Consider the following 25,238-nt stretch of genomic DNA (forward strand, 5'->3'; position numbering starts at 1 on the left):
CTTCTGTTAGGTCCATGCCGTTTCTGTCTTTTATTGTGCCCATATTTGCATGAAATGTTTCCTTGGTATCTCTAATTTTCTTGAAGAGATCGCTAGTCTTTCCCATTCTATTGCTTTCCTCTATTTCTTTGCGCTGATCACTGAGGAAGGCTTTCTTATCTCCCCGTGTTATTCTTTGGAACTCTGCATTCAAATGGGTATATCTTTCCTTTTCTCCTTCGCTTTTCGCTTCTCTTCTTTTCACAGCTATTTTGACCCTAAAGAGTTCTTTTTCTACTCTGAGCATTACACTTGCTAGCAATCTCTCAGATTCAGATCTTTTTAACAGAAAATTAATAAGCTAATGTAAGATACACTTCCTTACATAGAAAAGGACCTTAAATGCTGTTTATCTGTGTGATTAAGTAAAGTACAATCTCTGTGCACTAAGAATAAACTGAAGGATGGCTTACTGCTATGTTTTTTCAGGAAGGCCTAGAGGTTTTCCATCTACAAACTCTCATGAGGACATGGATCCCTGACAGTCCAGCTTCAACTACTGAATATTTATTAATATTAAAGCAAAGCAATGCACTGTGAGACAGATATTATTAGAAATATTTTTATTTAAAGTCAGACAATAGAAAAGATGTCACAGAAGAAAACTACAGAAACTTGCAACAACAGAATGCAACTTGGAAAAGTTACTAGTAAATGAGAAGGGGGAAAAAAGATATTCCTGATGTTACCAAGGAATTTGTTAGTCCTGGTGTAGAATAATTTATCAGTTCAGCAAAGTATACCCTTTGCTGGTATCTTTTGAACAGACAATAGATTAATGATTTAGTTAATCTACTAAATTAATAGCTACTGAAATCCTCCAAAGTCAAACAGTCAAGAAAGCATTTCCCCAACATTTGAGATACATGGGGAATTGAAATAATAACTGTAGGAAGTTTTTTTTTTATTAAAAAACACTACTTCATACTGAATAGGTCTAATCTGGATTTCAGCTTACAGATGGTGCTTATAAATCTCATAGAAAAAGGGTGACCAGAAATCTGGACATGGCACCACCCCTTACCAAACACACACTCCACCCTAGGACACAAGTGCATCAGTGCCCTCACCATGGGCAAGCACAGCAGCCTAGAAGTGACAAAAGTGAAATGACTGGGCACTGGGACCCTGGATCGACACTGAGCCCTTTCTGAATCCTTGGTGGGGGAGCAGTGGGTTTAAGATAAGAAACATAAAAAATTTTTTAAACTTTGGCAAGTAAGTATAGAAATGACTATTTCTCGATTGTCACTTTTAAAGGAAATATTCTACCTCAGGAAAAGATTTTCTCCTATCTTATTTGACTTCTCTCTCAAATATTTGGAGGGCAAATTCCTATAAAATAGAGGTGGACTAAAACCTCTTATCGGTAATAATTAATTATTTGCCACCTTCTCTATTTATTTTTTATTTTATTTTTTAACTTTACAATATTGTATTGGTTTTGCCATATATCAAAATGAATCCACCACAGGTATACATGTGTTCTCTATTTAAAAAGCATATAAAATGTAGAGTCTATCATTAATGACAAATCCCCAAGACCTTGCTTGTAATGGAAGTTTGGAAACGTAATTAATTTTTTAAAAACTGGGCCTCTATGTATTTAATTCCTTTACAATAATCTATATATCAGACTCCTGACAAAATAATACTACCTAATGCAAATTTCATCACTCCTCTCAACCTTAACACCCTCACAGAGGTGTTAAAATTAATAGAGTCCTGACTACCCTGGTGGCTCAGACAGTAAAGCGTCTGCCTACAATGCAGGAGACCTGGTTTCAATCCCTGGGTAGGGAAGATCCCCTGGAAAAGGAAATGGCAACCCACTCCAGTATTCTTGCCTGGAAAATCCCATGGACGGAGGAGCCTGGTAGGCTACAGTCCATGGGGTCGCAAAGAGTCGGACACGACTGAGCGACTTCACTTTCACTTTCACTAAGCCAAGGAACAAGGAGCTTGATAATTTACAAGGTTGATTTTTTTTCTAAAATGCTATAACTAGCTCTATAATAACCTTTTTCTCATAAATTCTAAGTTTAAAAAACAAGCGATTCAATGATAAACCAAGCTGTAATATATTATTCCAAGAACTCACAGTCATTGGGACAAACAGATTTTCTTTATGCCCACAGTGATTTTCCCAACTGTAACAACTGACTGTTGTATTCCAAAGGGTAATGAAGTGTGTTTAAGGACAAAACACAAGACTCAAATTTATTCATGGTGTTAGAATAAAATGCTATTGGAAATTCACTAGGTTAGAAATATCTTCATAATTCTGGTTGAATTTTGAGGAGAATCGGAAGGGGAAAATTAGAGAAACAAAGTTTAAAATGAAAACATGAGACTTTCGTATGCAATTCTTTCAAAGTACAGAAAGAATCCTTCATAGATCTATGGGAATAAATTATTGATCTAGTCAAACTTCCACAATGAAGTAGTAAAATCATCTTGTAAAGCTTGGAGGACTCTTAGAATCATGAATTATTGTAGAAACATGTTAACTCTTAAATAAAAGCTGCCTTAACCCTACGCTCACATTGTTTGGGTGGGTGGTGGGGAGAAGAGACAAGAAAAGAGAAGGCTGGTGCCCTATGTCTAATCAAAGAGGCATAATTAATGACCACACTCTTTCTAATACAATCCTGGAGTGGCTCTACCACATCTATTCTGACAGATGGAGGCACCTGCAAAATCTAAACTCAGATGGACGTTGGGAAGCAATCAAGAAGCACTTAACAAAACACCTACTGCGTGCACAGAACTAGGCTTGTTGCCGTGCGGAAACAGAAGAACAAGCAGACACATATGGGTTCAGCCTCCAAAAGCATAAATTTTAAGACATACTTTTCATTTCTTATTTTAAAATCAGAAATTCTAAATGTTATGTTGTCATTAACTTAAAGTCCTTTCTTAGGTCTGTATCCTTTTCAAGAAAGCCAGGTTAAATTTGGGTTTTGTTACAACTGGTAGGTCCTGCTGATAAATAACATACTCAGAAACATAACCCCAGCAGTACAGCAATTGGTAACTACTGACGCTGGTTCTGCAAATCACATGAAGTTCCTTGGGGGAGAAGGCATTACACAAACACGAAGTCATAAGACATTAGTGAGGAAACAACTTCAAACACTCAGACACTCTTCGGTTACATTTTGTCAAGGCTTACACTTCCTAAACTAAGCCTTATTTAAACTAAGCAAATTTACTAATGATTACTAAACTTTGAACATAATATTATCAAGTGCTCCCAAACCATTTCTGAAGAGATGATTATAACTCTTCATCCTAGAAATTCCCAGAATGCCCAATACTGAAGGAGGCAGGGGCACTATCAGTAGACTGCTTGACTGCAGATCAGCCCTCCACGGTACAGCCTTTCACCCAGACAGCCTCTGCGAGGTGCAGTCCTCAGCCCAGAAGAGTGAACTCAGGGAGAGCGTCTCTATCACAAGACTCTGTGCTGTGCAAATGGAAATACATTGACAAGCCCTAACCTCCAGGTCTCTGGGAATTTCCAAACTTCAAGATGCCATTAACCAAAGAAAAATGCACCTTTTTCCAACAAGTGATCACTAAGAAAGATCTCAATGTCGCATGCGTGCAGAAATACATATTAAGAGGTGGGAGTAAATATCCTCATTGTTTCTAAAAGCCAACAGCCCCCCACTGACTGAGGTGGCCACTTCACCCACACCACACATGCTACGATTGAAGCAAACACGTGAGTCACAGAACACGAAGTCATAACACGTAAGTGAGGAAAACACAACACAGACCATCACAGGATTTTCACCTTCTGTCAACATCCAACCTGTCTAAAGTGAACATGGATGTCAGACCCTGAATAGACACTGCAAGCCCATAGAGCTCTAAAGTAGAAAAAGTCCTGTGACTTACTGATACACAAAATGTTCAAGGAAATTACTAACTTGATGGGTTAATACTCCCTGAAACAACTTCTCAGGCAATTCTACTGTGTCTTACTATCATCTGAAACTTCACAGAATTGATGAACCACACAAACCGCATTATATTATTTTTGAATCTGTACAACTTAATGCAAACCCAGTGGGAATGTAATGATTATGTGTATGAAAGTCATAAATCAATTTTATATTTACAAATACTTTAAAATAATAATTCATTCACTCCTTACATCAAATCTGTGAAGTCATAATCATACCCATTTCACAGATAACAAACTAGACACTGAGATAAAACACCTATAAATCAGTTCAGAAAAAGCATATGAATTCCCTGTCATAAACCTCTAACCCTCATAAGTTCTTTCCTCCCTCTCTCTCTTCTAATTAATTCAGCAAGTAGCTTATATGAACATTCATAAAGGATTTTTTTACTAATCAATTATCCTTCGACTTGCTTCCAAAGGACAGAAAGTCAGAAAATACTTTCTATAATAGCTGTAAATTTCATTTTTTAACTATAAAATGTTATCCAGAATCATTTTAGGCAACAACGTAACCAAAGTAAAAATAGTAGGAACTCACATTCCCTTGAACAACTGTCCTTCCACTTAGAACACAATGAACTTCTGAGGTAGACAGGCATTGTTCTTGTTCACTTAACTGCAACCTCATTTCAGCGTGGAATCAGAGCAAAAAAAGCAAAAAGTGAAGACGGGAATAGGAAAGATATACATTAGTATTAAGCCATGTGCTGAGCCTTAGGTTCCCACACAAAAATTTGGCTGTATATTTTAAAAATCACTTCTCAAGAGCTGATTTCCTCTACTTCCATTACCTTTTACAATGAAATGCTCCTTTTAAATTACTTACTGGAGTTGTTACTAGCAAACACTGTCCAATACCTCTAGTTGAAGATATTAATATATACACTTAGCCTGAGACTTAAGTGTAATTCTTAGTTTTAGTTATAAATAATATATGTATAAAGTAAGTAGGGTTGCCATTATTTATATACTGCAATAAATATACAAGAATGAATACAAATTATTTTTCATAAAAGTACAATTTCGAATCCACTGAGGTGGTTTCCAAACTATGAGGACATTAAATACATTAAAACACCAAGCAGTCTCCTCTGTTATAGAATGCCAGCCAGGTAAGATCCGAAAGAGAGTCTTTATTGATAGCCATATACAGTTGACTATACCATCTCTGTGTTTTCTCGCTATTTAAGAAAAAATATAGAACCTGCACACTTAAAACATTATCAGTGCAATAAATCACTACAGACACATTGGATCTTTGAAAATTTTGTTTAAAACTGCCAAAGTCATGATGAATACAATTATTGCAGCTACACAATTTGAAAAAGTAATATAAATTATGCTGCTAAAGACAAAGACATCAAAATGCATAAACATCATAACATTAACAGCAATAACTCATAACTATTATTATGAAAAATTAAATTTAAAAAGTTATGTTAGAGAATTTGGAAATTTTTTACTTTAGCAAAACATTCTATTTATATATCTCCAACTTCTATGATACAGTATACCATAAAATACATTTAAAAGATATGACATTCAAATGCTTCATTTACACAAATAATATTGCCAGTAATAATAAAAGTGATGCCCTTAAACATGAACTGCTCTGCTAATATTAGATTAAAAAAATGTTTTCTTTACTTCACTTTACATTTTAGCTAGCAGTTAGCATTACATATTAGTCAGTTCTGTGTTGACAAATTTGAGAGGATCCTAGTCAAAATACTGTTTCTGAAAAGTAATGTACATTATATTGCTTGAAACTAACAACCATATAAAAGTGGTGATCATTTATCTAAACACTGATTATGAAAGACAAGTGGCATATATTCAGGCAAAGTGTTGAGTTCATGATGGTTTATTTACAATAAAAGTACTTTTACTGAAACTAACATGATATATAGGTTTCTATGTCAATGACTACAGTCTCTTAAAATTATAAAAATACTATATAAAATACCACAGGCTTTGGAGGATATAGCTTCGTGTGGTTCTGATACTAGCAGCTGAAAAGTGTTTATAATTTAAAAATAAATAAACTATAGAGGTAAAACAGTTACAAAACAGCAGGGGACTGCCAACAGTCAGGAGAGAGAAAAGAACTGCTTGTTTATACAACAGCTAACAAAATGGTGAAGCTGTTGGGTCAAAAGTTTTAAAAACCTCCTTCAGAGATTTGTCATCTGTTTCTTTGCTGGGATCATCACCGGGGGTGGGGCTCACCTGTCCCAGATGTTTTGACTGCCTGGGATCGCTGTACTGGGGTCTGATTAAGCCTGTTAATGCCTGGATTGGAAGGCTGTGCACTGCTGGGACTTGAACGGTACCGGAACTCCGGCGAACATCCGTCTGTGGGTCAGCTGGGCGGTCAACAGGGACGTCCACATTTGGAGCCATTTTCTGTGGTAGGATTGATTCTCCAGGAGGAGGCTCATTTTTGTCGCTACATTTTAAACTCCTGCTTTTTTTCTGGTTCTCTACATTTTCTGCTGCTAGCTCTGATGTAGAGGATGAACCTTGCTCCCTGGGGTCATACAAACTAATACCGCTAAGGACTGAACCCGGAGTTCCCAGGGGAAGGCCAGTTGAAGATGAGAGTTTGGGGGCATATGGAGGTAAAGCCCCAGGACCAGAACTGCTAGGTACTGCCCCTGAGGGCTGTGATGACCCCAGGTTTGACCTGGTCCCTAAAGGAGGGGCAGTCTTAGACATATGGGGGTCCTTCATAACTGCTTGATGAGGCTCTGTATTGTGCAGTCTGTGAAGTCTAGGATCAAAATTTTTTTGCAGCCTAGGATCTCCTAATTTACTTCCTGAACTATGTGAGTCTCCAAATTGGTCTGGGTAGCCTTCTCTGTTTGCTGTGTTCATTTTGGCTTTGGCTGCTAGTTTTCTATCAGTGGGCACGGTGTCTTGACGAAGATCACTTTTTGTATTCCACAACCTACTGAGCCTCTGGTCAGCTATAAGAGGGGGCAGAGGTAAATTGATTGAAGAGACTGGATCAGGTTTAGGTAAAGGAACTGGTAGTAAGTCTTCTGGAGCCCACACGATGTGTTTGGCAAAGTTGGGTTTGGTTAGGGTAATATCCATTTTAATGTGACTAAACTGTCTCAGTTGTGACCTTGGGTCCTGCAGCATCACACCAGGGGAAGAATCCAGAGGTATTAAGAAAGCCTTTTCTCTCAGTTCTCTTTCTGTATCTTCATCATCATCATCTCCTCTTTTGTGTCTGATGTTAGGGCCAGTGTTGCCATGATGTGAATCAAACTTGGCTCCACCAGCAGAAGAACTGCCATGACCGCTTCCATTCCCTCTTAATTTCCTGGGATCCCATGCAAGTCTGAGATCCAGTGGGGCAGACTCAGAAGATTTTCTAATGTCTTGCCTTGAGATAGTCCTGAGTCTAGGGTCGACGACTTGGTTTCCTTTATTCTTCTCTCTAGCAAGTCTCGGGTCAGTAGGAGTGCCAAGCTCTGTGGAAGGCTGCTGCTGACTCCTCAAAGTCTCTGTTTGTTTCTGTAACGTTCTCAGTATTGACTTGACGCTGCTCCCTTCTTCCTCTTCACTACTGGAGTACCAGTTAACAGTTTCATCTAAATGCAGACAAAAACTATTGTAAAGAGTGAAGCATTCATATTTGGCTTTAATTAAGATTAAAAAACACATAGACTATTTCTGAAATAAGGGTAGTCTAACTTCAAGACAATGCATCATAGAAATGACAGTTTCAACACCGGAACAAGATAAGATGTGATATAACAACTAACAATTCAGTCACTGCACTCGATAAAGAAAGAAGTGTGGCATCAGAACATGTAAAATGTCCTTCCAGTCAGAGAAAACTCTGGACCTTTCATTCCAGCTGGCCAAAGGGAACTCCGAAAGGTGTGGGAAGACAGGGGTGAGGGAGAAGGGAAAACACTCTAAAAGAGAAATACCAAAATGTGTTGCTGCTGCTGCTGCTGCTTAGTCGCTTCAGTCGTGTCCGACTCTGTGCAACCCCATAAACGGCAGCCCACCAGGCTCCCCCGTCCCTGGGATTCTCCAGGCAAGAACACTGGAGTGGGTTGCCATTTCCTTCTCCAATGCAGGAAAGTGAAAAGTGAAAGTGAAGACGCTCAGTCGTATCCGACTCTTAGCGACCCCATGGACTGCAGCCTACCAGGCTCCTCCGTCCATGGGATTTTCCAGGCAAGAGTACTGGAGTGGGGTGCCATTGCCTTCTCCAGATAATGGCTCTCTTTAATTCAAAGTGAAAGTGAAAGTGAAGTCGCTCAGTCGTGTCCGACTCTTTAATACCCCATGGACTGTAGCCTACCAGGCTCCTCCATCCATGGAATTTTCCAGGCAAGAATACTGGAGTGGGTTGCCATTTCCTTCTCCAGGGGATCTTCCCGACCCAGGGATCAAACCCGGGTCTCCTGCATTGCAGGCAGACGCCTTACCATCTGAGCCACCAGGGAAGCCCTCTTTAATTCAAGCAACCCCTTAAATTTCATACCTCTGGATTTATCGGATAACAAGGGAGAGCTATTTAAAAAAAAAAAAAAACCTGGAAAGAAAACAAAACACTAACAATGATGGTTAGGAAAGCAAAGGGAACTGAGCATATATGGGCCCCAGGCTTTTCTCTCATATATTTTTAAATGTTTGACCTTGTGAATATATTACTTAAACACTAAATTAAAAGCAAAAAATGCAACTAACACCATAAAATTTACATACTTTAACTTTATAAGAACTTTGGGCCTTACTCTTAAAGCCTATGTAACTTCAGCGTGAGCCATAATGTTAAGAAGCTTAACCATCAGAGGTCTTCCCTCTAGTAGAAAAGGAAATAAAAACTGATGCCTCAAGAGGGTGGGTCTCCTTCCTCTCCATTAAAACATACATAGATTATCTCTGAATTAGCCATGTACATATATATATGTACACACACACACTTATGTATATCATAGAACATCTTGAATCAATAGAGTAGCACATATATTCTCACTTTTATCTCACTGCTCACCAATGCATTTCTGTCATATGGAAATTTAGCATTACACAGTTAGTTTGAACAGAAGAATGCTACAGAACAAGCACTCATTTAGGGGAGGATGTGCCTTTAAAATAGTATACACTATATCACAATGGCAAAAACTTTAATTCATACCTCAGTGTCTGAAAAAAACTACTTCTAGACACTGGATCTCTCTTTTTTTTCTCTGACCTCCAGGAAGTCTAGAGCTAGACCTGTGGTTCACTTTCAACTGTTGTTATTTAAAATAACTGTAGTTATTTTAAACATTTCTGTGTAGGAGTTTCACTCCTCATAGAATTTGGTACTTAATCCAAATCCGATCCAAATAGGTAAGATGCTATTTAATTTTCACTTTCATATAAACATATTTTATAAACAGTCTTAAATTCTTTTTGGAATAAGAATGAAGATGGAGCAGAAAGAAAGTAGAACAGCAGAGAAGTCAGTGGAAAGCAGGTATTAGAAAATGATTAAAAGGTTCCTATCAGCTTTTTATCAAAGGACAAATAAATTCACAAAGGCAATAAAATTTGCAAGAATGAACACAAACACAAAAAAATCTGTTTAAGATCTTTTCTGATTCCGAGAAAACAAGCCTTATAAAACATTACCAATTTTATAGTATTATATATAAAATGTTATGTCATTTAGAAAAGTTTTAATTTTTTTCTTTATGAAAATATAAGACTTTGTTACACTTTAAAGAAAGATTCACATTAAAATGATTATTTCTTAAAATTAGCACCTAAAGGAGTAAATATAAATTATACAGGAAATTAACTTATTAGAAATTCCTCATTTCCCTGTCATGGTAAATAAATGAAGGTTTAATACTATGTTTCCAAATGTAACAATGTTTATATAACTTGTGACTACTAGCGTTATCCAGTTTTACATAGTCATTCATAGATTTCATGTTTTGCTCATCTTTGGCCATGCCTCACAGCATGTGAACTTCCCTGATCCCTGCAGCAGAAGCATAGATTCTTAACCACTGGAACGAGGGAAGCCCTTAATTTCATGTTTAAGAGTGGCCAAACATATCAATTTTTTAACTCATAATAACAACTGGTTGATTTCAAGTTTTCTCCCCTTAACTGAATTAACTAATTGCTGTAGACTTATCAGTATCAAAAATACTAAGGGAAACTTAAAATATAATATTTTATATTAAAAATAATATCCTTTAATAGTATAGCAGAACCTGAAGGAAACAGCCTCTGCCCATAAAAATCTAATCACCAAATAATTTTGAACTTGAGTTACAAGTTAAAATTCTTAAACTCAAGGCTATCTTGTTTCTGTTCTATTTCTCTTCAAAAGCAAAGCTTAATAACAAGTGTGCTTCCAAGGCCTCACACTCCAGTCTGATTTATTGCTTCAAATCAAACCTATTGCAATTAATTACTAATGCATCAATGGCACTGGAAATGACAATCAATCCCAAGAAGACAGTAGCGGTAGCTGGAAATAGAATATGTAGATCCAAATAGATATGACACTATCGTGACACCTGACGCACCTTCTTCCTTGCTCGGTGCCCTCTGAGGCTGGGTGCTGCTTGGCTCTTCATCTTCTTGGTATTTCTGAGTAAGTCTGACAAAAAGAGCTCTCTGGACAGCAGGGAGGAGACCCAGCGCAGGCAGGGCACCATGGCCTGCCACCTTACTGCTGCTGTCAGACCCACTCCCGCGGTTAGGTGAGTCTGGAACAACTGGAGCCTGGTGCTGGGCAAAGTCACCGTGCCACACCCCGTCTATATACACAGCACAAAAAGACACAAGACACTGATTGAGTGCAAAACTCCAGGAGGCAAATACTGCTGAGCCTTGTAAGAAACTGAGTTACAACAATATCACATTTGATTATCAGATTATCATGTAACAGTAAGCACTGTTTAAAGTTATCTCAAGGTCTACTGTTACAAATATTTGGTTAAATTGAAAACACATTTTAATATTTCAATTTCATCATATTCTCCTTTATTTAAAACACACATGCCTTTCTTGTTGCTAAAGAAACATAGGACTCCAGATATTTTAAGTTAGAAATGAATTATTTAGAAAGGTAAACTTACCACCAGAGTGACTGGGTGGCTGAAAATTATGGACAGCATGCTGTGAATAGTAATGATCATAAAACTCAGTGGGATTTTGTAAGGACTCATAGCTGGTACTGAGTTGCCTTTCACCAGGTGGGTGCGATGAGCCTGGAGAGCAGTGATTCTCTCTAGGTACTTTCATCACGTGTTCTGGAAAGCCCGGGCAGTGGTAAGCACCACTCATATTTGGTGGTGTCAAAGGCGTATCCGGTTGACCAAGTACTCCGGCTTGACCGTGAGGGCCCACAGTTCCTGGGGGGCCAGGCAGCAAAGGTGGGCTCTGTGGCACTGGTAGGCCAGGACAGTGTCCGGGGGAGCCTGGGTGGATCACAGGACTGTTGTGTCCCTGAGACATGTTAGGGCCAGGACCTGGACTGGACCCAGAACTATAGACATGTTGAGGATGTGGGCTGCTTTCCTGAAATTGTGGTCCTGGTGGTGAGGCACTGTTATAAAATGCTGGTGGCCTGTGGACAAAAGAATATTTCTTAGTTCAAAGAAAAGAGGCAAATAAGAGCATTACATCTCTAAATGGATATTGGACCTTTGCTGACAAAGGTCTGCCTAGTCAAGGCTATGGTTTTTCCAGTGGTCATGTATGGATGTGAGAGTTGGACCATAAAGCAAGCTGAGTGCTGAAGAACTGATTTTTTCGAACTGTGGTGTTGGAGAAGACTCTTGAGAGTCCCTTGAACAGCAAGGAGATCAAACCAATCAATCCTAAAGGCGATCAACCCTGAATATTCATTGGAAGGAATGCAAATTTAACTTACTTCTTTCCAATTTTATGTGCTAAATCCACAGTAGGTTTTACAACTATTTCAAAAAGAGATGGAATTTTCTTGAAATCATCAGAGAGATCTGTCTGAAAACCATCTTCAGGATCAGAAAAGGGAAAATGCTCCAGTGGGGTTGGCAGAAGTCCAACTCCTGGAGGTGGTTTGGGAAGAGGAGTTATGCCATGCTTTCTAAGTTCTTCTAATTCTCTTTCGTCTTCATTTGCAGCTTCTTCAGTATTCAACACCTAAAGATAATTGGCCAAGATTTACTATTTCCAAACAAGCTTTCTTCCTCACATTTAAAACTGAGAAGACTTGAATAAACTAGTTTTGTTAACAGAAAAATATAGTATTAAAGTTGAAATAGATCGGAGATAGTGAACTACTTTTTTATAAAGAATATGAGGTTCAAAGAGGTAAAGGATAGTTCTCAAAGTAAATTAGCTTTTTTAGAGATCACATTTTGTGGTTACCAAAAGCAGAGGAACTGGATGAAGGCACTAAAAAGGTACAAACTTCGAGTTATAAGGTAAGTAAGTACTAGGGATGTGAGGCACAACACGGTGAGTATAATTAACAGCGCTGGACCGTTATACACGAAATCTGTTGAGGGTGTTAAGTCCTAACACCCTTCTCAACACGGAAAAAAATCTTTTCTGTTTCTTTAATTTCATATTTCTTTGAGATAATGGATGTTTGCTAAGCTTGCAATAATTTCATGATGTATGTAAGTTGAATCATTATGTTGTACACCTTAAATTTATACAGTGTTGTATACCAATTATATCTAAATAAAATTGGAAAGTAAATGACATTTGAACAAGAGCTCAACCAAGAAAAATAAAATTTATGATGGACTGGTTGAAAAAATTTGTGATGGACTGTTTTTTAATGGCAGAACAATGATAAGAACAAAAGTTTTTTTTTTTTTTTTAAGGTTAAGGCAATTATATTATTTGCTATCATTAATAAGTAAAGAACTGTAATAGGTGCCACTAACTGAGGTTTTACTCTTTACTAGGAGTGGTACAAAGTGTTTCATGTACATCACAGTTGAATCTTATAAGAACAAAATATTCTTAATTCTTAGTCCAATATTCCTGCTTTTCTAACACACTACATTAACAAAATAAAACATAAAATAATAAGTCCTTGCTTTCTCAGCAAGAAAGTGAAGTTGCTCAGTCGTGTCTGACTCTGTGCGACCCCATGGATTGTACCCTGCCAGACTCCTCTGTCCATGGGATTCTCCAGGCATAAAATATGACTTATAAAACATGATTAAAGTCTAATGAATCTGTAATCAAGGTGCAAAAATATTACTCACTTTGTCCAAAAGTTTCTTTGTTTCTTTAGTCAGATCATCATGTGAAAATTTACAGTTGTCTCCTTGGTAACATTTTGCTCCACTATGATAAAACTTACATGGAAATTCATGTAAATAAAAATATTAAGGAACAGACCAAGTAAAATCAAACTCTCATATTTTAAAACAAAAAATACAACTGTGAAATCAATATAACTTTATTACCATATATTGTACTAAATTTTCAACAGGCACAGATTATTTAATTTTTAATTTTAAGATTAAATATTTTAAGTATGCTGTCGCAGAACATTCAGAAATTTTAAGTCTCTTCTACTCTATTAGAACTAGAAAACAATTTTTTAAGAGCTTAATTTTTTTGTTTTAAAAATCTTGACTGTACAAACTGTATTATTTTTTCTGTCAGTGATAGATATATATGTCTTCTATAATAGTAGAGTTAGTAATGTGGGTAATTAACACAGACTTCCTTAAAAAGAGCTCTGGATCAAGATTTACAAATCATCTCCCAAATTACCATTGTAAATAAATTATGTCTAAAATTTAGTGCAAATTCTAGCTGTTTTCACCACTCATCAAGAGAGTCATGTTAGGGTTTCAATAGTTTGTTGAGAGTACCATGCTAGGAAAATGTTACATATAAATAGAGCTTGGATAGTTAGCTAACTCCACTAGTACTTCCTCTAAAATGTCACTCATTTACTTACACTCATGTTTCGCTGCACTCGGCCTTTACTGCCGTGTGCAGGCTCTCTCTAGCTGTGACTGGGGGCTGCCCTCTAGCTGTGGGGCACCGGCTTCCCACTGCGCTGGCTTCTCCTGTTGCTGAGCACGGGCTCTAGGGTGTGCAGGCTTAGGCAGTAGCAAAGCACGGGGCGCAGTGGTTTTGGCATGCTGGCTTAGCTGCCCCGCAGCATGTGGACTCTTCCTGGACCAGGGATTGAACCTGTGTCCCCTGCCTTGGCTGGTGGATTCTTTTTTGTTAGTTACACCAATTTTATTTTTTTAATTGGAGGATAATTGGTTTACAGAATTGTGTTAGTTTCTGCCGTACATGAACATGAATCAGCCATAGGTATACATTATGTCCGCTCCCTCTTGAACCTCTCTCCCACCTCCCTCCCCATCCCACCCCTCTTGGTTGTCACAGAGCACCAGGTTTGAGCTCCCTGTGTCACACAGCAAATTCCCCCAGCTATCTATTTTACATATCATAATGTATATGTTTCTGCGTTACTCTTTCAATCTGTCCCTCCCTCTCCTTCCCCTGCTGTGTTTACAAGTCCGTTCTCCGTGTCTGTGTCTCCATTGCCTGTAAATAGGTTCATCGGTACCATCTTTCTAGATTCCACGTATATTTGTTTTTCTCTTTCTGATTTACTTTACTCTGTATTCACCCACCTCATTAGAACTGACTCAAATGAGTTCCTTTTCATGGCTGAGTAATCTCCACTGTGTATAAGTACCACAACTTCTTTATCCATTCATCTGTCAGTGGATATCTAGGTTGCCTTCATGCCCTAGCTATTGTAAGTAGAGCTGCAATGGACACTGAGGTTTCTTCAATAACCATTTTTTAAAAATTGAAGTATAGTTAATTTACAATGTCGTGTAAGTTTCAGGTATACAGCAAAGTGATTCAGTTATACATATGTATATATATATATATATCTACTCTCTTTCAAGAAAACAATTTTTTAAGTAAAAATGGCTATAGCTATTTATAATGGCTATGGTATAATTTAATTATGTAAACTCTGTTACTTTCCACAATAAAACAAAATACTGAACAAATAAATTTTCAGCAAATGTTTATATCTATGAAGAAAATAAAGGGGTCTGATATGTAATGTTAAAGTTAAATATCCAAACAATCAAAACCACAGGCTAATCTTAACATTTTGGAGACAAAGATCTAAAGAAAATATTAAATCTAGAAGTATAGGGAAAAATATACCATTTCAGCTGGTATATGTTCTGGGAATTTCTGAGTAGTTTCTGGAAATTTATTACTGAAATCATCACAATGATAAGGTCAAGAAAGAAAAATCATGTGATTATCTTAGCAGATACAAAAGACAACTGATAAAATTCAAGTTTTTTTAATATTAAAACCTCTTAGTAAAATAAGGATATATATTAGATGTTGTTGTTTAGTCTCTAAGTCATGTTTGACTCTTTGCAACCCCATGGACTGTAGCCTGCTAGACTCCTCTGTCCATGGAATTTCCCAGGCAAGAATACTGGAGTGGGTTGCCATTTCCTTCCCCAGGAGATCTTCCTGACCCAGGGATCGAACCCGAATCTCCTGCTTGGCAGGCATATTCTTTACTACTGAGACACCTAGGAAGCCGAAGGATTTACATACTTAACTCTATTTTTTAAAAAATCAATCTTAAAATTGTAGCCACAAGCCAAAGCAAAAGGGCATTACCTTTGAAACATGTTTTATGCTTCACAATACCTAGTATTTAACATTTTTTGGAAGTGTAGCCAATACTATTAAAATTGTCATGCCACAGATGGCATGACTATGGAGAAAAATATAAGAATACATGGAAAGATTTCAGAAACAGTTCAATAAGGTGTCTGGTTTCTAAAGAAATACATCAAATCTTAAAAAATAAATTGTTTGAATAAGAAAAATTTATTATAACATTTTGATACAAAAGGAGTATTTGCCCTTAGTAAGTATCAAACATACTATTACAGAGCAGAATGGTCAGATAGCACCAGGTATAATGGTATAGTAGAGAAACAGAACCATGTTCGCTGAAAACTTAGAATATGGGCAGGTGACCTTTTAAATCTGTGAAGAGGAGACAATGAACTAACCATTTGGGAAATAATAAGGTCTTTACCGAAGGAAATGTTTCATATATATATATATATAAAAATTATTTTTAACTGAAGGATAACTGCTTTACAAATTGGTTTTCATACATCAACACGAATCATATATATATATATATGGACCATATACAGTGAAATGCCACATGGGTAGAGGCAGGAATACAATTTAAATGTATCAGAAGTAGGGAAGAATATACAGGGTAGTGCTTATCATTAGGTGGTAAGATTTGACAATACTTGAATTTCATAATTTCCAATAATGATAATTTATTACTTATGAACGCAACTAAATAATAATTCACAGAATAAATATGTTGCCAACTCCTTCAGAAAGCACAGCCTCTTGAAAAACTTATAAATATTATTTAAAGTATGTTTATTTCAGATTTTTTTTTCCAAAGGGAAGTTATTTCATTTCCCTAAAGAAAAAAACTCAGTTGACCTTCTGAAGTGCAAAGGCTGAAGAGATCTGGTTTACATAATGTGTTATTTTAAATTTAAAACCAAACTAGGTCTAACACCATACACAAAAATAAACTCAAAATGGATTAAAGATCTAAATGTAAGACCAGAAACTATAAAACTCCTAGAGGACAACATAGGTAAAACACTCTCCAACATATATCACAGCAGGATCCTCTATGACCCACCTCCCAGAATACTGGAAATAAAAGCAAAAATAAACAAATGGGACCTAATTAAACTTAAAAGCTTCTGCACAACAAAGGAAACTATAAGCAAGGTGAAAAGACAGCCTTCAGAATGGAAGAAAATAATAGCAAATGAAGCAACTGACAAACAACTAATCTCAAAAATATACAAGCAACTCCTACAGCTCAATTTCAGAAAAATAAATGACTCAATCAAAAAATGGGTCAAAGAACTAAATAGACATTTCTCCAAAGAAGACATACAGATAGCTAACAAACACATGAAAAGATGCTCAACATCACTCATTATCAGAGAAATGCAAATCAAAACCACTATGAGGTACCCTTTCACGCCAGTCAGAATGGCTATGATCCAAAGTCTCCAAGCAATAAATGCTGGAGAGACTGTGGAGAAAAGGGAACCCTCTTACACTGTTGGTAGGAATGCAAACTAGTACAGCCACTATGGAGAACGGTGTGGAGATTCCTTAAAAAAATGGAAATAGAACTGCCTTATGACCCAGCAATTCCACTGCTGGGCATACACACTGAGGAAACCAGAATTGAAAGAGACACGTGTACCCCAATGTTCATCGCAGCACTGTTTATAACAGCCAGGACATGGAAGCAACCTAGATGTCCATCGGCAGATGAATGGATAAGAAAGCTGTGGTACATATACACAATGGAGTATTACTCAGCCATTAAAAAGAATACATTTGAATCAGTTCTAATGAGGTGGATGAAACTGGAGCCTATTATACAGAGTGAAGTAAGCCAGAAAGAAAAACACCAATACAGTATACTAACGCATATATATGGAATTTAGAAAGATGGTAACAATAACCCTGTATACAAGACAGCAAGAGACACAGATGTATAGAACAGCCTTTTGGACTCTGTGGGAGAGGGAGAGGTGGGATGATTTGGGAGAATGGCATTGAAACATGTATAATATCATATATGAAATGAGTCGCCAGTCCAGGTTCGATGCACGATACTGGATGCTTGGGGCTGGTGCACTGGGATGACCCAGAGGGATGGTACGGGGAGGGAGGAGGGAGGAGGGTTCAGGATGGGGAACACATGTATACCTGTGGCAGATTCATGTTGATATATGGCAAAACCAATACAATATTGTAAAGTTAAAAAATAAAAGAAAGAAATAAATAAATAAAACCAAACTAGGCTTTCCAGATTGTACTTAAGATTTTTAAAGCCTCAATGACACTAGAAAACTGCAATATTTTGGTTAACATTTTTAATAAAGGATATTATGCATATAAATGCAGTTCTCTCCTTTGGTACAATATCCTTGTAAATAAAATTTGCAGATCTCTTTCCTCTTCTCCAACTCTGCATCATGATCAAATTTACATTGATCTCCCTGTTCACAAAAAAAGAGAAAAAAAAAGAAACCATTGAGTTGAATTTTCTCTGTGGTGTTTCATGGTAGAACCATGGTCATATCTCCAATCTTTAAATAATGAGCTCAGTAATTCAAACAATCCCTTAGAATTCTTGCCCAGGATAGTGGAGGTGGCTTTGGGCGGAGAGGCAGAACAGTGAACATGACCTCAGAGGACACTGCTTGGCTCCAGCACTCACCATGTCTGGCTGAGCTACCCTGGGGACTCATTTAACCTCTTGGTTTGACCATGATTAAAATGAGAATAATAACAGTAACTGAACTTTACTGCATCATTGTAAACATGACAACATTTAATATTAGTAAGCCAATTTGAGCAGTACGTGCCACATAGCATCATGTGTCAGTAAAATAAAATCTGATTTCAACAAGCTATATTATTGTCCCAGAATATAATTATATGAATTATACAGTATTCAATACAAGATCCATTTTGAAGAACTAGTTTTATTCCAACTATATGAGAAAACACTCACTACCCCCTAAAATGACCTTAAGTTTTAAAGATTGTTTCAGAAGTTAAAGTGATTTATGATACCCCTATAAATTTACCTTAATACATCTCCCTTCCAGAAAGTATTTGCAGATTTGTTTTCCTTTATGTTCCACTGTATGTTGATTAATAAATTCCTGAGTCATAATCTTCCATTTTTTCCCTGGTTTACTATACTGCAAGAAAAAAATTTACTTAAATAAAACATATGAAGTATTTAAAAAGACATTAAAATTCATACTGAAATGGATCTAGAAAGCAGTACACACTGATCATTAAAAGTGGTGAACACTGAACATTATGATGCTATTTATTTATCTGGAGAGAGGCGATGCATGAAAGCATGCTTTTGGAAAACTGCTTACTGGTACTGGTAGTTGCAAACAACCCTGTCTCTAATTTAATGAAGACATCTAACTACATTTTTCAAAATAAAATTGTGAGAACTTTAAACTTAATAATAATACTCAGTTTTGGCAAAGACACAATAAAATATGCACTTTCATGTATAGTTGGTTGAAAACTTAAAATACCGATATTGTTTGACACAAAATTTGTACTTTTCAGCATGAAATTCTGAAGGAATTACCAGGAAGGCACATGAAGATTTATCCACAAAAATAACCATTGCAGAATTATTTACAAGTAAAACAAACAAAAGCAGGAAATACTCTACACATCTAAAACTAGAACACAAATAAAACACATTATGGTACATTTAGAATATTATAAAGTCATTTAAAAAATCATGAGATGGAAAGACGATCTGGGGACACAAAATGTTCACAATACCTTACCAAGTGAAAAAGTGATCCGAGTTTATAATAATAAAGACAAAGAAAAAAACAACTAAAAGAATATACCCCTACCTTTAAGACTGTGTACCTCTAGATGAATTTCTACAGAGTTATAGATTGCTTGTGCGTGTGGTTATTTTGTATTTTCTTTAGGGAAAAAAATTGAGGATATATTACCTTTAACTTTTAAATTTAAGAAAATTAAGAAAAACTAGTATATGATACAGAGAAGGCAATGGCAACCCACTCCAGTACTCTTGCCTGGCAAATCCCACGGAAGGAAGAGCCTGGCAGGCTGCAGTCCATGGGGTAGCTAGGAGTCGGACACGACTGAGCGACTTCACTTTCACTTTTCACTTTCATGCGTTGGAGAAGGAAATGGCAACCCACTCCAGTGTTCTTGCCTGGAGAATCCCAGGGACAGGGGAGCCTGGTGGGCTACCGTCCATGGGGTCACACAGAGTCGGACACGACTGAAGTGACTTAGCAGCAGCAGCAGTATATGATAGGAAATCTCACAGCCCTACTTGCTTTCCTTAGTTCTCCTCAGGCCCCTATTCAACTTTTGCTGCAAGTACAAGAAGGCTGACTAACAACAAATTATGAGCTCTATAAAAGAGCACTGCTTTTCAAGCTCCTAGCAGGCACAGTGCCTTGCACACTGTAGGAGGTTCATAACTATTTACTTTTCTGAATTGATATCAGTTTTCCCTTTTTCCTCAATTTGCTAGACTATGGAGAACAAAGCACAATCTACTGAAATCTCTCATAGCAAATGCCTGAGGCAATAGATAGGTAAAGTTAAATCTGATCCTCAGAGCTCACAACTGATGAATGATATAATTCACCAGATGTCTGGGGAAAAAAAAAAGTATCAGAATACCAGGAAAACATAACCTTTGAGTTTCTTTTTAAAAAGTATATATAGATACACACATATACATATATATACACATATACACACACGTGTGTATCCCATGAAAACGCAAAGAAACTGATTATACTCTACTCCAATAGGATTATTTTAAATGTCTTCAGTTCAATTCAGTCGCTCAGCCATGTCTGACTCTTTGTGACCCCATGAACCACAGCACGCCAGGCCTCCCTGTCCATCACCAACTCCCGGAGTCCATCCAAACCCATATCCATTGAGTCGGTAATGCCATCCAACCATCTCATCCTCTGTCGTCCCCTTCTCTTCCTGCCTTCAGTCTTTCCCAGCCTCAGGGTCTTTTCAAATGAGTCAGCTCTCCACATCAGGTGGCCAAAATATTGGAGTTTCAGTCCTTTCAATGAACACCCAGGATTGATCTCCGTTAGGATGGATTGGTTGGATCTCCTTGCAGTCCAAAGGACTCTCAAGAGTCTTCTCCAACACCACAATCTAAAGCATTGATTCTTCAGCACTCAGCTTCTTTATAGTCCAACTCTCACATCCACACATGACTACTGGAAAAACCATAGCCTTGGCTAGACTGACCTTTGTTGACAAAGTAATGTCTCTGCTTTTTAATATGCTGTCTAGGTTGGTCATAACTTTCTTTCCAAGGAGTAAGTGTCTTTTAATTTCATGGCTGCAATCACCATCTGCAGTGATTTTGGAGCCCAAAAACATGAAGTCAACCACTGTTTCCCCATCTATTTGCTATGAAGTGATGGAACCAGATGCCATGATCTTAGGTTTCTGAATGTTGAGCTTTAGGCCAACTTTTTCACTCTCCTCTTTCACTTTCATTAAGAGGCTCTTTAGTTCTTTGTTTTCTGCCATAAGGGTGGTGTCATCTGCATATCTGAGGTTATTGATATTTCTTCCAGCAATCTTGACTCCAGCTTGTGCTTCTTCCAGCCCAGCATTTCTCAGGATGTACTCTGCATATACATTAAATAAGCAGGGTGACAATATACAGCCTTGACGTACTCCTTTTCCTATGTGGAACCAGTCCATTGCTCCATGTCCAGTTCTAGCTGTTGCTTCCTGACCTGCATATAGGTTTCTTAAGAGGCAGGTCAGGTGGTCTGGTATTCCCATCTCTTTCAGAATTTTCCACAGTTTATTGTGATCCACACAGTCAAAGGCTTTGGCATAGTCAATAAAGCAGAAATAAATGTCTTAAACCCACATAAATTTTATTTACAAACATTTTCTATTTCCATGGGAAGCTTCCATAAGCCTCTTATCCTTATCCACCAGGGGGCAGATAGAATGAAAATCACAATCACAGAAACTAATCAAACTGATCACATGGACCACAGCCTTGTCTAACTCAATGAAACTATAAGCCATGCCGTGTAGGGCCTCCCAAGATGGATGGGTCATGGTGGAGAGTTCTGTCAAAACGTGGTCCACTGGAGGAGGGAATGGCAAACTATTTCAGAATTCTTGCTTGAGAACCCCATGAACAGTATGAAAAGACAAAAAGATATGACACTGAAAGATGAACTCACCAGGTAAGTAGGTGCCCAACATGCTCCTGGAGAAAAGTGGAGAAATAACTTCAGAAAAAATGAGGCAACAGAGCCAAAGCAAAACAATGGCCATTTGTGGATGTGACTGATTCTGTAAAGAACAACATTGCATAGGAACCTGGAATGTTAGGTCCATGAATCAAGGCAAATTGGAAGTGGTTAAACAGGAGATGGCAAGGGTAAACATTGACATTTTAGGAATCAGTGAACTAAAATGAACTGGAATGGGTGAATTTAATTGAGATGACCATTATAACTACAACTGTGGCCAAAGATCCCTTAGAAGAAATGGAGTAGCCCTTGTAGTCAACGAAAGAGTCTGAAATGCAGTACTTGGATGCAATCTCAAAAATGACAGAATTATCTCTGTTCGTTTCCAAGGTAAACCATTCAGTCTCACAGTAATCCAAGCCTATGCCCCAACCACTAATGCTGAAGAAGCTGAAGTTGAATGGTTCTATGAAGACCTACAAGACCTTCTAGAACTTACACCAAAAAAAAAAGCTGTCCTTTTCATCATAGGGGACTGGAATGCAAAAGCAGGAAGTTAAGAGATACCTGGAGTAACAGGCAAGTTTGGCCTTAGAGTACAAAATGAAGCAGGGCAAAGGCAAACAGTTTTGCCAAGACAACACAGTGGTCATAGCAAACACCCTCTTCCAACAAATAAGAGAAGACGCTATACACGGACATCACCAGATGGTCAATACTGAAATCAGACTGATTATATTCTCTGCAGCCAAAGATGGAGAAACTCTATACAGTCAGCAAAAACAAGACCAGGAGCTGACTGTGGCTCAGATCATGAACTCCTTATTGTCAAATTCAGACTTTAATTGAAGAAAGTAAGGAAAACCACTATACCATTCAGATATGACCTAAATCAAATCCCTTATGATTATACAGTGGAAGTGAAAAATAGATTCAAGGTATTAGATCTGATAGACAGAGTGCCTGAAGAACTATGGACAGAGGTTCGTGACACTGTACAGGAGGCAGTGATCAAGACCATCCCCAAGAAAAAGAAATCAAAAAGGCAAAATGGTTGTCTGAGGAGGTCTTACAAATACCTGGGAAAAGAAGAGAAGCTAAAGGCAAAGGAGAAAAGAAGAGATATACCCATCTGAATGCAGAGTTCCAAAGAATAGCAAGGAGTGGTAAGGCCTTCCTCAGTGATCAATGCAAAGAAATAGAGGAAAATAATGGAATGGGAAAGACTAGAGATCTCTTCAAGAAAATTAGAGATACCAAGGGAACATTTCATGTAAAGATGAGCACAATAAAGGTGAGAAACAGTATGGACCTAACAGAAGCAGAAGATATGAAGAAGAGGTGGCAAGAATACACAGAAGAACTATACAAAAAGATCTTTATGACCCAGATAACCATGATGGTGTGATCACTCACCTAGAGCTGGACATCCTGGTATGTGAAGTCAAGTGGGCCTAAAGAAGCATCACTACGAACAAAGGTAGTGGAGGTGATGGAATTCCAGTTGAGCTATTTCAAATCCTAAAAGATGAAGCTGTGAAAGCGCTGCACTCAATATGCCAGCAAATTTGGAAAACTCAGCAGTGGCCACAGGACTGGAAAGGTCAGTTTTCATTCCAATCCCAAAGAAGGGTAATGCCAAAAATGTTCAAACTACCACACAATTACACTCATCTCATACACTAGCAAAGTAATGCTCAAAATTCTACAAGCCATGCTTCAACAGTATGTGAACCATGAACTTCCACATGTTTAACCTGCATTTAGAAAAGACAAAGAAACCAGAGATCAAATTGTCAACATCAGTTGGATCATCAAAAAAACTAGAGCGTTCCAGGAAAACATCTACCTCTGTTTTACTGACTATGCCAAAACCTTTGACTATGTGGATCACAACAAACTGGAAAATTCTTAAAGAGATGGGGATACTGGACCACCTTACCTGCCTCCTGAGAAATCTGTATACAGGTCAAGAAGCAACAGTTTGAACCAGACATGGAACAATAGACTGGTTCCAAATTGGCAAAGGAGTATGTCAAGGCTGTATATTGTCACCTTGCTTATTTAACTTCTATGTAGAGTACATCATTCGAAACACTGGGCTGGATGAAGCACAAGCTGGAATCAAGATTGTCAGGAGGAATATCAATAACCTGGAATATCAATAACCTCAGGTATGCAGATGACACCACCCTTATGGCAGAAAGAGAAAAGGAACTAAAGAGTCTCTTGATGAAAGTGAAAGAGGAGAGTGAAAAGTTGGCTTAAAACTCAACATTCAAAAAACGAAGATCACGGCATCCGGTCCCATCACTTCATGGCAAACAGATGGGGAAACAATGGAAATAGTGACAGACTTTATTTTTGGGGGGTGCCCAAAATCACTGCAGATGGTGACTGCAGCCATGAAATTAAAGGACGCTTGCTCCTTGAAGAAAGCTATGACCAACCTGCTGCTGCTGCTGCTAAGTCACTTCAGTAGTGTCCGACTCTGTGTGACCCCATAGACGGCAGCCCACCAGGCTCCCCTGTCCCTGGGATTCTCCAGGCAAGAACACTGGAGTGAGTTGCCACTTCCTTCTCCAATACATGAAAGTGAAAAGTGAAAGTCAAGTCGCTCAGTTGTGTCTGACTCTTAGCGACCCCATGGACTGCAGCCCACCAGGCTCCTCAGTCCATGGGATTTGCCAGGCAAGAGTACTGGAATGGGGTGCCATTGCCTTCTCCGATGACCAACCTAGACAGCATATTAAAAAGCAGAGACCTTGCTTTGCCGACAAAGGTCTGTCTAGCCAAAGCTATGGTTTTTCCAGTAGTCATGTATGGATGTGGACCATAAAGAGAGATTTGGACCATAAAGAAAGATTTGGACCATAAAGAAAGCTGAGTGCCGAAGAATTGATGCTTTTGAACTGTGGTGTTAGAGAAGACTCTTTAGAGTCCCATGAACAGAAAGGAGATCCAACCAGTCAATCCTCAAGGAAAGTAGTCCTGAATAATCATTGGAAGGACAGATGCTGAAGCTTAAAGTCCCAATATTTTGGCCACCTGATGTGAAGAACTGACTCATTTGAAAAGACACTGATGCTGGGAAAGATTGAAGGTAGGAGGAAAAGGGGATGACAGAGGAGGAGATGGTTGGATGCCATCACCAACTGATGGACATGAGTTTGAGCAAGCTCCAGGAGTTGATGATGGACAGGGAATCCTGGCGTGCTGCAGTGGGGTCGCAAAGAGTCGAACGTGACTGAGCTACTGAACTGAACTAAAACTTTTTTTAGAAACATTTTCTATTTCTA

The 25,238-nt window shown here is 38.0% G+C and overlaps 1 protein-coding gene across 2 annotated transcripts in view; it reads right to left on the reverse strand.

Annotated features, from left to right (window-relative positions):
- Positions 1-587: 587 nt before the first annotated feature.
- ZC3H6 (zinc finger CCCH-type containing 6) overlaps positions 588-25,238 on the reverse strand; it is a 76,432-nt gene continuing 51,781 nt past the window's right edge. For both annotated transcript variants that reach the window (XM_027554508.1, XM_027554509.1), the window contains 7 exons: positions 18,745-18,861; positions 18,039-18,150; positions 13,261-13,370; positions 11,928-12,178; positions 11,131-11,621; positions 10,576-10,809; positions 588-7,620 (listed from right to left, as the gene is read on the reverse strand). In XM_027554508.1, the coding sequence (XP_027410309.1) occupies positions 6,146-7,620; positions 10,576-10,809; positions 11,131-11,621; positions 11,928-12,178; positions 13,261-13,370; positions 18,039-18,150; positions 18,745-18,861 (2,790 nt within the window). In that variant the 3' untranslated portion in view covers positions 588-6,145. The remainder of the gene's footprint in view (positions 7,621-10,575; positions 10,810-11,130; positions 11,622-11,927; positions 12,179-13,260; positions 13,371-18,038; positions 18,151-18,744; positions 18,862-25,238) is intronic.

The sequence above is a fragment of the Bos indicus x Bos taurus genome, chromosome 11 (genome assembly GCF_003369695.1).
Source record: "Bos indicus x Bos taurus breed Angus x Brahman F1 hybrid chromosome 11, Bos_hybrid_MaternalHap_v2.0, whole genome shotgun sequence".
Lineage (NCBI taxonomy): Eukaryota > Metazoa > Chordata > Mammalia > Artiodactyla > Bovidae > Bos > Bos indicus x Bos taurus.